Source organism: Suncus etruscus, chromosome 2, assembly GCF_024139225.1.
Source record: "Suncus etruscus isolate mSunEtr1 chromosome 2, mSunEtr1.pri.cur, whole genome shotgun sequence".
NCBI lineage: Eukaryota > Metazoa > Chordata > Mammalia > Eulipotyphla > Soricidae > Suncus > Suncus etruscus.
Genome location: NC_064849.1, coordinates 5,760,825 through 5,775,811, shown reverse-complemented (window position 1 = coordinate 5,775,811; position 14,987 = coordinate 5,760,825). Strand labels below are relative to the sequence as shown.

Genomic DNA, 14,987 nt, shown 5'->3' with positions numbered 1-14,987 from the left:
CTCAGGCCCTCAATGCACGGCACAGCAGGTTGCTAGCACCGGGCAGTCACTGCTGGGCTGCTAGGAAGGACATCAGGAGGGCCCTTAGGTGCCCACCCACATGTTAAGCCTCCAAGGCATGGGCACCTGCTGCTGGTAGCTCAGGGCCAGCCTCAGCAGACCAGCTGGCCAGCAGGTCACTGAAGTCAGGCGTGTGTGGGTGCAGAAGGCCCAGCGCGCTGGGTGCTGGCTCCTTCCAGAAAGATGGTGGCAGCCTGCGTTGGGCCATTGGTGTGATGTGGCCGTATTTGCGCTGCAGGCGCAGCCAGCGGCCGGCTGCCCCAGGCCCTGCACAGCCTCGCAGCCCAAAGTCGAAGAGCTCAGCCAGAGGGCCCAGGGGCTGCTCGTCGGGATCCCCTGGGAAGCGGAGCCCCAGCTCGGTGGTGGCTTCCTGGTTGCCTGAGGTCAGGGCCTGCTCCTGGAGCCCAGGGCCTGTGCCGCTGTCCGCGTGGCTGTCAAAACCCGTGTCCCTGCGGCCGAAGTAGCGCTGGATGTCGCCACTAATGAGCTCAGAAAAACGGAGCAGCCGCTGCGGTGGTGGCTCAGGGCTCCTCTGCTGAGCCAAGCCCAGCACCCCAAGCCCCTGGCCCTCCAGGCCCTCCTCACCATCCTCTTCCTCCTCCTCCTCTGAAGTGTCTAGGGGCTCTGGGCCAGTGGGCAGGAAGGGCCCCCGCAAGGGTAGAGGCAGGTGGTGGAAGTCGTAGAGAGGCTGGATCACACCTGTGGCCATGGCTGAGCGGGTCAGAGCTCAGGCCTCGGAAGCTGCAGAATCAGGAGGGACAGATGTGTCAGGGTAGCTCCTCCAGTTCCACTCAGGGGTCCCCACAGCCTAGTGTGGCCTCTGCTGGATTGGCTGAGCTCAGACCAACAGGGGTTGAGGTGGAGGGGCAGGGCTGTGGTCTACTGAGGCCTACTATGTGCTCCCTATGAGGGCACCTGACCAGCAGAGCCCCACATTTGAACTCCCACTGCCCTGAGGTGCTGGGAAACGTGTCCAGCATGATCAGCTCATGCGTGGGCACCGGGAGGGTGGGAGGAACAGAGGCAGGAACAGGGGGGAAGGGAGGGGTTCGGCCATCAGGCGCCCCAGACGTGGGGCAAATTCACTGCCTCACTCAGAATCCTGTGACCTGGAGTTAGGGCAGTGGCGTGACCCTCCCTATCTGGTGGTGAGGGGGTTCCTGCAGGGTCCCCGAGTCCAGCACCGTGGGACACCTAGAGAGCCCTGGCCCTGCCCGTGTGTCCGTGTCAGATCTGGCCCAGCGCCCGGCCGTCACCTACCTGCTGCCTCAGGTCCAGGCTGCTATTCATCCCAGGCTGGAGCATTTATATCTGGGCCCCGCAGCCGGCCGCACTGGCAAATATTTGCCGACGGCATTGTCCCCGCAGACTGGGCAAACATGGCCCGTTTGCTCACACCCGGGCAACGGGGCCCCACGGGGGGGCAGCCAGGGCTCTGCCGCCCAGGAACCATGGAGTGTTTGCTGCCCCCAGCTGCCTTACGCCCGGCAGCGAACTCTTATCTCCGCCTTGAACCAGCCCCGCTGAGCCTGCCAAACAGGCGGAAAATTAAATTTCATGCTATTTTGACTTCTGGAGTAGCTGCTCGAGAGAACATCCTGCCTACACCCTAGCGGGGCCACGAGCAGAAGCTGAGTGTCTCTGGCCATCTCTTTAACCCCTCGGATCTGGCCGAGGACTCCCCTACCCCCCACTTTCTCCAAGAGCCTCCCATGGCAAGAAGGGTTTGGGCCATCCACAGCCCACACAGAGCAGGTGTCCCTGGGAGCCCAAGCCAGTGAAGGGCTGGAGAGAAGGCTCAGTATCAGGGGCCGAACCAGCTTGGGCAGGAATCTGAACAGTGCCCTACCTGCTGCACCAACTCTCTGGCCCCAACTTTGTGTCACTGGGGGGCGGGGTGTTGGGCTACAACCTGTAGTGCTGGGGTCAAGGCTGGGCTAGAGCCCTGGCTGGACTCTTGAAAGCTGCCCCCACCCCAGGATAGCACCACCCATATGGGGACTCCGAAGCAAAAAAGGATTATGAGGTATAAGCCCCTGCTTTATCCATGGGGCCCAGGTGAGAGGTCGTGCCCAGGCTGGGATGGAAGCTCTGACAGGGCTGTGGGAGCAACAAGAGCCTGCGAACCAAAGTCAGATCAGAGCCAGAGAAGCCTTGCCCCCCCCCACTCCATGTGCACATCCCATGTGCACATCACACAGGGATTTCCTTTTTTCTGTCTTTCAGGATATACCTGGTGGTGCTCAGGGCTGACTCCTGGCTTTGTGCTCTGTGGTCAATCCTGGTGGGATGGGGAAACATATGGGGTGCCATATGAATCTGGGTTAGCAGCATGGTAACAGTCTCTCTCTCTCTGTCTCTGTCTCTGTCTCTGTCTGTCTCTCTGTCTCTCTGTCTCTCTGTCTCTCTGTCTCTCTCTCTCTCTCTCTCTCTCTCTCTCTCTCTCTCTCTCTCTCTCTCTCTCTCTCTCTCTCTCTGGTGAAGTGGGAGAATGGCAGGATGGAAACTGAAGGTTTTTTTCAGGAGTCCTTGTGGGTCTGTCAAGTTTTTCCCCTTCTTAGACCTTCCTGAGTCTTTTTTGTTGTTGTTTTTTTTGGGCCACACTCGTTTGATGCTCAGGGGTTACTTCTGGCTAAGCGCTCAGAAATTGCCCCTGGTTTGGGGGGACCATATGGGACACCGGGGGATCGAACCGCGGTCCTGATCCTTGGCTAGCGCTTGCAAGGCAGACACTTACCTCTAGCACCACCTTGCCGGCCCCAGACCCTCCAGAGTCTTAACGAAGTTGAAGATAGCCCCAGGAGCAGAGGTGGAACTTGTTGCTCGTGAGGCGGGGGGTTGGGCATACAACATCCCCAGTAGTGGACCTATGGGGTGCTACTCTGCTGCAGAGGTGCTGCTTGCAGTTTCTGGGCCCTGGAGTGCAGCATCTGCTCAAGTCAATCAGGGTGTTGGCCTTTGTCCACTCTGGCCTCACCGTTCCTCCAAATGTGGGGGGTCTGCCCATTCCACGCCAACTGTTTCGATCTTTCTGAAAAAAAATCAATAATGCCAATATGCCAGCTCTCAGCCATTGCTGATGGTGCACCTACCTTGGGCCAGTCTCATTCAGGAGCTGGACAAAAAAGCCTTGGGCCACTTTGCTGAGTGCACAGACGATCCCACTTCAGTGTTGGCTTCTGGGGGTAGTGACAAGAGCAGACAGTACTAGAAAGGTCACACAGCATACCTGGGGCTTTCCACATTGGGGGTACCAAGCGCTGGTCCTGGGGAGCAAATACTCCCTGTGATAATGTGTGTGGCAGGAGACAAGGTAACTGGGTCTTGAGGAGTAGGCATGAGTTCTGGGTGTGCAGCAGTTGAGGTGACTGGCATCCCACAAGAACTACCCTAACCATCCTCGATGGGAGAGTCAAGGGGATCACATGGGATTGAACCTGGATTGGCTGTGTGAAAGGCAAGCACTACCCTGTACTATCTTTCTGGACCCCCTCTGAACTCACATATGTTCACCAGGATGCTTCTGGCCTGCCTGCTCCACAATCAGTTGTCTACCTCCTCTCTGCACCTAGTGGACACATCTGGGGTTCCCTGCTGGAGAATTGGCTTGTCAGTGCTTCTGGAGGGGGTTGTGAGATGGTGCAGATGGGAGAGGCCAGTGAGCAGGAGGGACACAGGTGCCTCTGTTGACAGAGTAGCTCTGAGCTACTTAGCAGGTTCGAGCTAAACCCACTAGAGAATTATGGGGAGAAGGGAGCGACAAGACAGAAAGAGACAGAAACAGAGAGACAGAGACAGAAACAGAGAGACAGAGACAGAACACAGACAGATAGGCAGGCAGACAGTCAGACAGACAGGCAAAGAGAACGCTGATGCAGGATTTGATCTGCCACCTGTGACAACCTTCCAGGGTCTGTGATGGTGCCCATGTGGTCTAAGGATGGCAAGGTCGGGTGGTGCTTCAAGCCAGAAAAGGGAGAACCGACTCTTTGCTCAGGGAGACTCTCCCAGTGTGGACCACCCAATCGAAGGGAAAAGATGATGTGTTCTTTCAACAAAGCATGATGAAAAGATGACAAATCAAGATGAAAAGTCCTGCAACAAAACAAAACAAAAAGCAGCAAAAACAGGATTGTGAGAAAAGGGTCAGAACAGTCTTGCACCTACACAGCAGGAGGGTGCGCGGTTGTGGGTTCTGAGCCGGCAGGGCAAGGCAGGGCAGGGCAAGAGGGTAGGGAGACCCGCTAGGCCACCACGATTCTAGTCACGCCTGGACCTCTTGCCAATTTCAACGCGGGGCCGCTAGAGGACTACATTTCCCGGCAGCCCTCGCGCACTCTCAGCCGGGCCGACGACGGAGTAGTCTGCGGGAGGTTGTACGTCACTTCCGGTACGTGACCCTTCTCCCGTTTACCGTGTCGCTCCAGCTGGGGAGGGACTTCCGGCTTTGTTTTTGGCGACGGAAGTGACGTCAGCGCTGCGCCGAGGACGTAGCGGGACTCGGTCGGTTCAGGATGACCCGGGCGTTGTGTGCACCTGCGGCCGGGTGAGCACGGCGAGGAAGACCGGGGCGCTGGGCCGCGGAGGGGATGGGGCTCGCGGGTTGACGGCTGTCTCTTCTCTAGGGCTGTCCGGGCGCTGGTGCGCGCGCGCTGGGCTGCCCGCAACCTGCACCACCCGCGGCCCGCGAGCCGGGCTCGAGCTGGTGGGGCCCGGGCTTCGGTGGCCGGCGAGGAAGAGGACGACCCCGACCACGATCGCCCCATCCAGTTTTCCTCCAGCAGAGCCTCGCCGTCGCGCTGGACGGTGGAGCACTCCCTGGGGAGGGAGCAGCAGCGGCCCTGGTGGAGGGTGCTGCCTTTCAGCCTGGCCCTCCTGCTTCTCATCGGTTGGTGCTTCGTCCGCGAGGAGACCAGCACCGACAGCTGGCTGCGTCGGATACTGGAAGAGGAAGAGCCGGAGCCCCGGGGCTCTGCAGGGAGCCCTGCAGCGGCCCCCGGGGCAAGAACTTAACCAACCTGCCCTCGGGGCCAGCACCTGGGAGTGGGTGGACACGCCTTCTGGTTACCAGGTTGCAAACCGGGAGGCAGAATCGCGGGTAAAGGGGCTGTGCCCGACGCTGCAGCGATGCCGAGTCCATTCAAAACACTTCGGCCCTGTAGAAGACGGTGATTGCAGGTCGTACTGTTGCAATTGGAATGTCTCTCCATTCCATGCTTCCAAAAAAAAAACCAAACAAACAATTCTAGGGACATATAATTGATCCCTGAATGGCACCCGCGGGCGCCACCTCATTTTTGTTGGGGAGGGGATGGCACATGAGAGAGTTAAACTGTTGTATGGTGTCTTTGGCTTGTACACGTGGATGTTAATTTTACCAAATAACAGACTGGAAACATTTTAGGTGCAGAAGATGTGGCTCGGGGTAGAGCACTTGCTTTGCATGTGTGAGGCCCTAGGTTTGATTCCTGGCACCAAAATAAAGAAACTTTTTACTTGGCAGTGTGGAATTAAACCAATTCCTTTGAAAGCCCAATTTTGGGGAGGAGGGGGTTGGGTCACACCCGGAGGTGCTCAGGGGCCACTCCTGGCTCTGCTCTCAGAAATCGCTCCTGGCATGGGGGACCATACGGGATGCCGGGATTAGAACCACCATCTGTCCTGGATCGCCTTAGCCTTCGTGCAAGACAAACGTTCTACCGCTGTGCTATCTTTCCGGCCCCAAAAGCCCTGTTTTTAAGAAGGAGGATTTTATTCCTTTTTTTTTTTTTTTCTTCACAGAGTAGGGTTGAAGAAAGAAATCTAAATGTAAGTAATGCAGTATAGAAATCAAACTTCACAGAATGACCTTTCTCTGTTGGGTGATGTTTGATTTTTAGAAGGGCTACACTGATTGAATAGAATTAAAGATGTCTGGTGATAGATGACCGGCAGTTTTCTGTTTGTTTTTGTTTTTGTTTTTGGGCCACACCTGGCGGTGCTCAGGGGTTACTCCTGGCTGTCTGCTCAGAAATAGCTCCTGGCAGGCACGGGGGACCATATGGGACACCGGGATTCGAACCAACCACCTTTGATCCTGGATCAGCTGCTTGCAAGGCAAACACCGCCGTGCTATCTCTCCGGGCCCACTGGCAGTTTTCATTTCTTGCACTTGAGCTTCTGCAGGAGATGCTTACAGCGGTGGCTTTACTGCATGGAAGTTTCTTGCAGTTTTTCCACCCTGGCCATAACTCTGGCCTTGACTTGGCATTCAGTATCTACCTACATCCTAAGAAATTGTGTGTGGAGGGGCTGTGCACTAATTTTTGTGTTTCTCACAGCTGATATCACGGTTTGGAGATGGTGCACAGGTCAGGCTGTACCAGCCACATGCAGGAGGACTCACATGCCTTTTTTCTGACTGGCCCAGTTGGCACTTGTTGAGTTTCTGTTGAGTCCAAGTAGATCACCCAGTCCTGAAACCTTATGATTCTCCCCAGCTCCTTTGGGAAGAAGGAAGATTTGAGGGGATGAGAAGAGTTTTTGATCTAATTGGAAGTTTTATTGACTCCCAGGCCCTGAATTTCTTTTTTTTTTTTTTTTTTTTTTTTTTTTTTTTGGTTTTTGGGCCACACCCTGTGACGCTCAGGGGTTACTCCTGGCTATGCGCTCAGAAGTTGCTCCTGGCTTCTTGGGGGACCATATGGGACGCCGGGGATCGAACCGAGGTCCGTCCTAGGCTAGCGCAGGCAAGGCAGGCACCTTACCTCCAGCGCCACCGCCCGGCCCCCAGGCCCTGAATTTCAAGGGAACACCTGTGGGGGTACTCAGAGCAATTACCAGCTCCCACTGGAGGACACCATAGTTTAATTTTGTGACATGACTGCTCTGGTACCAGGGTTCTGGCACTATTTTATGGCTTTCTGCATTAATTGCTGAGGGAGCCATGTGTCCCCCACAGGGATGGTTGGTATTAGCCTACCCTGCGCATTTTTGGGCTTGGTCCCGAACAGCTCTTCAGAGGTCACTCAGGATGTCGGGCTGGATGTTCCCAGTATGCTCACTGACCGACTAAAGTCTCTGAGTCTCCTTGTCTTCACCTCCTTCCCCCACTGCTGACTCCCAGTATGGTATCCAGCATGAGCTGCTTGCCAACCAGGCCACCAGCTTTCTTGGTGCACCCCACCTACACCCTGCCTGGGTCAGTGCTTGAAGCCCAGAGCTCTGTGCAGGGCAGGTGTCCTCCGGTGTAATAGTGGCCCTGGAAATGACTACAAAGGGGACACTGAAGGCAGAACAATAGAGGCCTCAGAACATTGAAAATGGTCAGAGCTTGGGGCCGGGCGGTGGCGCTGGAGGTAAGGTGCCTGCCTTGCCTGCGCTAACCTAGGACGGACCGCGGTTCGATCCCCCGGTGCCCCATATGGTCCCCCAAGAAGCCAGGAGCAACTTCTGAGCGCATAGCCAGGAGTAACCCCTGAGCGTCACAGGGTGTGGCCCAAAAACCAAAAAAAAAAAAAAAAAAGAAAATGGTCAGAGCCTTAGCCTGGACTCAGAGTTTGGGGCCAGGTTCTAGGGCAGCTCATCTTTAGCCAGAGCAGACTGTTGACTGCCACCTGGCCTCAGGGCCATTTCTTCAGACTGGGCCCTTGTGGAAGGGAATGTTTTCTCCCACCTGAAAGGGGATCTGCCTTTTTATCAGGGAGCTCCAACAAAAGACACATATCCTGTACGCCTGCAGGGCCAGGAGGCAGTCATGGACTCCTCTTGCCTCCACTCCAACACGTACCATGCTGGGCAGGGGAGGATATCTGCTCGCTGCCCTAAGGGTGCGAGACTCACCCCAGTTCTGTGATGCTCCTTCCGTCTTGTGTCACTAAAGCAAAGATCAAAGTGGAGCCTAACTAGAGTCTCCCCACAGGGCTATGGGCATTACTGGCCCCCTTCCTGACATAGCCAGGGCTGGGCTACAGTCGGGTTGGGAAATCCAGCCAGGTATGGCTGGATGGGGCGGAGCCAAATGCATCAAAGCATTTTGTTAAAGGGCATGGCCTGCTAATCCTAGGGAATGAGGTCAGGGATGCACTTTAGGGATACGCCATGGGGAGGGCGGTGCTTCCACGATGACGTCACGATGAGCCGGAGAGATAGCACAGCAGCGTTTGCCTTGCAAGCAGCCGACCCAGGACCTAAGGTGGTTGGTTTGAATCCCAGCGCCCATATCGTCCCCCGTGCTATTTCTGAGCAGATAGCCAGAAGTAACCCCTGAGCACCGCCGGGTGTGGCCCAAAAACCAAAAAAAAAAAAAAAAAAAAGATAAAGAGATAGGGCTGTACCTCCAGATTCGCTGTGGGCGGGGTTACCAGGCCGGGGCGTGGCCTGGGCGTTAGGGGGCGGGGTTACATTGACAGGGCGGGGCTCCAGCCTTGCGTCAGGACGGGGTGGGGTTACTAGGCCGAGGGAGGGCGTGGTCGGTGCTTTAGGGGCGGGGCCTCAAGGCTTACGTCAGGACGGGGCGGGGTTACCAGGCCAAGGGAAGGCGTGGCCCGTAGCACCGTCCGGGGCGGAGTTACAGGGATGGGGCGTGGTCTCCTGGTTACGTCAGGGACGGGGCGTGGCCTCCGGAGCTGTCACCAGGGGTCGCGTGCGTCGGTGCGGCGCCGGGCGGGCGGGGCCGGGTTTGAATCGGCGGCGGCGCGGGCCGGTGAGTCAGCACCGTCCGTCTCGGTGCGGGTCGGTCGCCGTTGCGGGAGCTGCGGAGCGGCGTCGCGCCTCCCTCCGTTGTCCCTCGCCTGTCGCGGCCACCCCAGCTCTCTGGATGCCTCCGGGCCAGGTGAGTGAGCTCCCGCCCCGATGCCCGCCGTCCGTTCGTCCGTCCGTCCGAGAAGGGCCGGCCGGACCCCCGCTGCCGCTGCTCGCTCGGCCGGCTGCGATCGGGAGCTGAGTCGCCCGGCCCGGCCCTCCCTGTCCTGCCGTCCCGAGACCTGGGACCGGCAGGTGCTTTTCTGTCCTGCAGCCCGAGGTCGCGTGGCAACAAGGCCCCTGTGTGCCTGGCACTGTGCCCTGTCCGCTGACCCCGGGGACCGCAGCGCCTGCCGGGGAATGTGCTGTGTCATGCCAGGGCATTCCCCCGCACCTCTGGGCACCTTTGCTGTGAGCTGGCGGTGGACGGCGCGGGTCCTGGGTAGGTGGCAGGGCCGGGCCCCGTCTCCAGGACCGCGTGTAAGTCGTGGCATTGCTCAGCTCCTGCACACGCGAGCCCAGCAGGTCCAGTTTGACCTTGGTCAGGAGCGATTCCGAGGGTGTCCCGTGAAGACACTGTCGAGGCCATGTTGGGGACCCCTAAGAGAGTGTACGCCCCCTCACCAGCATCTGGAAGTGGCTGACCCCCAGGGCCCCGGGGACCGCCCTGATCCTCGTGGGGTGCACAGCCTCGGGTGCTTGGGCCTCCCAGGATGAACATGCACCTTGTCCCTTCTCGGCCCGCCCTCTCCCGGGCTGAGCAGGTGGACCAAGGGGAGCCCCTTTGCTTTGTCCTTCCTAACTCTTTCTCCAACTTTCCGGGCTTTGACCTGGGGCCCTGCCTCGGGGTTCAGGGGCGGTGGGCGGAGCATTTCCGACCTGGGGGCGGGGCCTTCTCTGGAAGCTTGTGCTCTTGAATGAGGCCTTGGGTCCCTTTTTAACTGATGCCCTTCCTGATCGATCCTGGGGTGTTAAGTCTGATTTTTCTCGGTCCGCACCTCCGAAGCTGATGTTGGTTAGTGGCCTAGAAGCCTCTGCCCTGCAGGGGAGACTTTCCCAGGAGAGCTTGGGCCTGGGCTCAGTGCTTCATAACCTTAAAGGAGAAATATGCCTTTGCTGGGGCGGTAGGGGGATTTGGGTTCACCCGTGGAGGGACTCGGGACTCCCTGTCCTGAGGGAGGAAAGTGAGTCTGGCTGAATGGCTGAGCAGGGCCTGCTCCCCATATTAGAAGCCGAAAGAGCAGGCAGGGAGCACTGGGCCTGAGCAGTGAGGACAGAGCCCAGCACTATCCATGTCCCATGTTAGGTGGTGGTGACTGTAGCAAGTCAGCCCCTGAAGAGGTTGACTGATGGTGGGATGGAGAATGAGGCCCTTTTCTTCCAGCTCGGAGCACGCGTCTGCCACCCTGTCTAGCCCCCGGTTCTGAGGTGAAACGGCGGGTAAACAGCTCGCAGACAATCAGGCTCGTGGAAATATTTGCTTTATTCGGATGGACAAAACTGAAGTCCAAAGACTCAGATTCAGTTCCAGCCAGCCGAAAGCTCCCGCCTTCCACAGACCCTTGCTCTTATACTCCAGAGTCAGGTCCCACCCAATGGTGGGATCAGATACCAACCAATGGTGAAAGCAGAATCAGGTCCTACCCTACGGTGGGGGCAGAATGCCAGGTCACACCCTAGGGTAGGGCACAATCACCAATCAGTTTAGGGTAACATAGTAATCCCCCAAAATATTTACATACACAACAGTGACCTTCCCCATGACCCGTATCACTCTCTTTGCAGGGCAGAGGTCGTTGGGGGCCTCAGCACCCATCACTACCCCAGGCTGCTCACCCGACCTCTACTCCCTACCCTGTCCCTACCCCCCTCCCTGCCCAGCACACCTCCCAAGCCCCATCATCCAGACAGTTTTGTCATGACGCCCCCACAGCAACCGCCGCCTCTCCAGGTAGAGCCCAGAGCACCGAGGAACTCGACTCCAGCTCACAGCTCCCCGAGTGAGCACCGAGTTCCTTCTCCGGACCTGCACTTCCCTGGGTGAGCCCCAAGTCCCTCCCCAGGACCCTCAAGTCCCCAGCTGAGCCCTGGGGCCAATAGCTCCCCAGTAAGCCCTGGTTCCCTTCGTAATACTTTCCTCTGGTGTCAGAGCACTGTCCTGGGGAGGGGGACCTACGTGGCCGCTGCCACTGGGCATATGTTCCCTCATGGCTGTCCCTTTGTCTACATGCGAGCTCTTGCAGCCAGCTCTGTGTATGGCTCCAGGACCTTGGTACGGCCCCCCTTTGTGAGATGCAGTGTTGGGGCCACTTGGGCAGGGTTGCCCCGACATCTGTCCCAGTTTCCCTGTGGCCACATCCATGTTCCATCCTTTGTCGTTAGAGCTTAACGATGGCCCTGGGATCATCTGGGATTTAGTGACCAACAGCTTCACACCCAGCTTGTCATCCCCTGCCCTGAGTGCTGGCCCCATGGGTTCCATTAACAGTGGCGGTGGCAGCACGGAGCTGGCCTGGGTCCAGCGCCAGCTGGATGAGGCTCGAAGGAAGATCCGGCGCTGGGAGGAGTCATGGCAGCAGGTGGAACAGGTAGGCTTGGGGTATTAGGGTGATGGGAGCATGATGGGCACCATCCCAGCCTCTGTAGCCCTCCCTGCCTCATCTTGCAGGCCTGTGATGCTTGGCAGCGGGCTGCTCGGGAGGCCAAGGAGCGCGCACTGGCGGCCGACAGTGCACGGCAAGTGGCCCTGCAGAAGAAGGAGGAGGTGGAGGCCCAGTTCCAGCAGCTGCAGAAGGAGCTGAAGTGCCGTGGCCTTGTGGCCTCGCTCCCCGAGCTGCGTGGCTGCGGGGACATGGGTGACATCCCCTTGCCCCAGCTGCATTCCCTGCAGAATCAGCTGCGCCTGGACCTAGAGGCAGTGGACGGGGTGAGCCCAGCACCCCTTGACACAGCCACACATGGGGCTTTCTTTACCCAGCCCATGCTGGGACCCACTGTCCTCAGTCCTTCAAGGATCCTTTGCCATGGGTGGAGTTTCCCTGGCTCATGTTGCTTTCTCAGGGAGGTTAGATCCTGGGATCCCTATCCCCACCCTTTCCCCTCTCAGGCGCTCTGCAGGGCATGACCAGAGTGCCCCCCCATGGTGCACCCTCACAGGTAATCTTCCAGCTCCATGCCAAGCAGTGTGCCGCGTGCCGGGAACATGCCCAGGACTCTGTGTCGCACCGTATCCTCTGCGAGCCATGCACCGCCGAGTGCCCCTGCTGCGCCAGCCAGCCTCTGCCCTGGTAACCATCACTACACGCCCAATACAACCGCAGCAACAGCCCTCGGAAGGGCCACATGGCACCCCACACCTGACAGCCCTGGGTGGTGCTACCCCAACACTGTGACCTTGCTCTGGGCTCAAGGTCAGACAGAGACAGATGTTCCCAACTGCTCCTGGCTGTGGCCTTGAAGTGGCTGTGAACAAGAAAGTGTTCTGTGCTGTGAACAAGAAAGTATTTCCTGTCTGTTTCTTGTTGCCTGTGTGGTGAGCATTCAGGTTCCTGTTCCAAATTCTGGACCAAGCTGCCCTGCAATAGTGAGAACTGCCTGCCTGCAGTCTCCACAGTTTTCCCATAGGCCTAAGACACTATGACTGCCCGGGTTCCGCCCCTTGTAGCATTATCATAGTCTGGAGCCTCTTTCCACATGAGGTTTCTCCAAGCCCAGCCTGACTTCTGGCCTGGGCACCTTCCCCATCTGAGGGGGTCCTGCTCAGACTCTCCTGAAATGGTGCTGGTGTAGCAGGGCAGGCTAGGTGACCCCTTACCCCAACTGCATAGCTGCACAGAAGTGTTGCTGGTGGGATACCTGGGCTGCAGCTTTCGGGTAACTGGTCATAGGCACCACCAGTGAACCCCTGAGACCCCAGAGGTGGCATGGCTTATTTCCCCCAAAACACAGAAGGGGACAGTTTTAGGCAAGTGTGGCCAGGAGCTGACAGGGATTGTTCCCACCTGCAGCTTTTCACACTTTTGCACACTTTGCAGTGTGCAAAGTGACAGGGTCAACTTTTTTTTTTTGGTGTCACACTGGACAGCACTAAGGTTACCCAAGGCTCTATGCTCAGAAATTGCTCCTAGCAGGTGCAGGGGACCATATGGGATGCCAGGGATCAAACGCAAGTAGGCTGTGTGCAAGGCAAACGTTGTACCGTTCTACCCACTGTGCTATCACTTTGGCCCCGAGGGTCAACATTTTCATCAGCGACCCATGTGGAATGAGGTTCAGAGGTTTACACAGAAAATCCTTGTTTGCAGCTGTACCTGCTATCCCAAGATGGACTCTGAGGCTCCTGCCCTCAGGCCCCTACACCATGGTGGCAGTTCCAGTAGCACCCACTGTGGTCCCCTCACAAAGGCACCTGTGAGCCAAGTCAACTTTTCTTTTTTTTTTTTGGGTCACATCCAGCAACACTCAGAAATCGCTCCTGGCAGGCATGGAGGACCATATGGGATGCCGGGATTCGAACTACCATTTGTCCTGGATCAGGTGCATGCAAGGCAAATGCCTGACCGATGTGTTATCTCTCTGGCCTCCCAAGTCAATTTTCTGACAATAGTGACAATTGATTCCAGAAATGATGCGGCCCGGAGAGATAGCACAGTGGTGTTTGCCTTGCAAGCAGCCGATCCAGGACCTAAGGTGGTTGGTTCGAATCCCGGTGTCCCATATGGTCCCCCGTGCCTGCCAGGAGCTATTTCTGAGCAGACAGCCAGGAGTAACCCCTGAGCACTGCCGGGTGTGGCCCAAAAACCAAAAACCAAACAAAACAGAAATGATGCATATATTGTACTATTGTTCCACTGCTTAAAGCTTTTTTTTTGTTTGTTTTTGTTTTTTGTTTTTGGACCACACACGCTGAGGATCAGGAATTACTCCTGACTATGTGCTCAGAAATCGATTCTGGCTTGGGGGAACATATAGGATGCTGGGGGATTGAACTGCAGTCCAACCTAAGCTAGTGTGTGCAAGGCAGATGCCTTACCTCTAGCACCACTGCTCCAGATTCCCCACTTTGTTTTTGGTTTTTGGGTCACACCCAGCAATGCTCAGGAGTTGTTCCTGGGGCCCTGAGCAGTGGTGTGGAGTGGTAAGGTGCTAGCCTAGGACGGACCATGGTTCCATCTCCCGGCATCCTATATGGTCCCCCAAGCCAGGAGCAATTTCTGAGTGCATAGCTAGCCAGGAGTAACCCCTGAGCATCACCAGGTGTGGCCCAAAAAAAAAAAAAACCCCAAAAAAGAAGTCACTCCTGGTAGGCTCCGGGGACCATATAGGATGCTGGGATTCAAACCAGGGTCCATCCAGTGTTGGCCATGTGCAAGGCAAATGCCTTACTGCTGTGCTATTGCACTGGTCTTTTATTTTATTTTGTTTGTGTTTTGTTTTTGGGCCACACCCGGCGGTGCTCAGGGGTTACTCCTGGCTGTCTGCTCAGAAATAGCTCCTGGCAGGCACGGGGACCATATGGGACACCGGGATTCAAACCAACCACCTTTGGTCCTTGATCGGCTGCTTGCAAAACAAACACTGCTCTGCTATCTCTCCGGGCCCCGGTCTTTTATTTTTACGAGTTTTTTTTCTTTTGTTTTTGTTTTTGGGCAACACCCATTGACACTTGGGGTTACTCCTGGCTGTGCTCTCAGATTGTCCTGGCTTGGGGGTACCATATGGGATGCTGGGGGATTGAACCTCGGACTGTCCTAGGCTAGCGCTTGCAAGGCAGATGCCTTACCTCTAGCGCGATGCCTTACCTCTAGCGCCACCGCTCCAGCCCCTATTTTTTTTTTTTTTTTTTTGGTTTTTGGGCCACACCCGTTTGACGCTCAGGGGTTACTCCTGGCTATGTGCTCAGAAATCGCCCCTGGCTTGGGGGAACCATATGGGACGCCGGGGGATCGAACCGCTGTCCGTTCCTTGGCTAGCGCTTGTAAGGCAGGCACCTTACCTCCAGCGCCACCGCCCGGCCCCGTCCAGCCCCTATTTTTACAAGTTTTTATGTGCTGCTGCCTACCTGGCTCTGCCCAGGGCCACAGGAAGTTTGGTATCTAGCTAGTCACTCTGCCAGCAAATCATGATCAGCAGTGAATCTATCGTTCCTTCTCTGGAGGGATCCAGAGAAGCACCAAGGGTCCCAGGGCAGCTGCACTCACTCAGGT

At 57.0% G+C, this 14,987-nt stretch overlaps 3 protein-coding genes across 4 annotated transcripts; 2 read left to right on the top strand and 1 right to left on the bottom strand.

Annotated features, from left to right (window-relative positions):
• Position 1: 1 nt before the first annotated feature.
• Positions 2-769, bottom strand: PERCC1 (proline and glutamate rich with coiled coil 1). The gene has a single exon (XM_049768355.1). The coding sequence runs from the start codon at positions 767-769 to the stop codon at positions 104-106; it is 666 nt and encodes a 221-aa protein (XP_049624312.1). The 3' UTR covers positions 2-103.
• Positions 770-4,556: 3,787 nt separating this feature from the next.
• Positions 4,557-5,553, top strand: LOC126001151 (protein CCSMST1). Its single transcript, XM_049768357.1, has 2 exons — positions 4,557-4,606; positions 4,686-5,553. Exons 1-2 carry the CDS (start codon positions 4,575-4,577, stop codon positions 5,071-5,073), a joined length of 420 nt encoding a protein of 139 aa, XP_049624314.1. The 5' UTR covers positions 4,557-4,574; the 3' UTR covers positions 5,074-5,553.
• A 3,137-nt stretch (positions 5,554-8,690) lies between these two features.
• UNKL (unk like zinc finger) lies at positions 8,691-12,293 on the top strand. Of its 2 annotated transcripts, none has more exons than XM_049768354.1 (5): positions 8,691-8,872; positions 10,567-10,781; positions 11,164-11,369; positions 11,468-11,707; positions 11,938-12,293. In XM_049768354.1, exons 2-5 carry the CDS (start codon positions 10,700-10,702, stop codon positions 12,070-12,072), a joined length of 663 nt encoding a protein of 220 aa, XP_049624311.1. In that variant the 5' UTR covers positions 8,691-8,872; positions 10,567-10,699; the 3' UTR covers positions 12,073-12,293. The 2 variants fall into 2 exon arrangements, with proteins under 2 accessions (XP_049624311.1, XP_049624310.1); XM_049768353.1 differs by having other exon boundaries at positions 11,450-11,707.
• Positions 12,294-14,987: the final 2,694 nt, after the last annotated feature.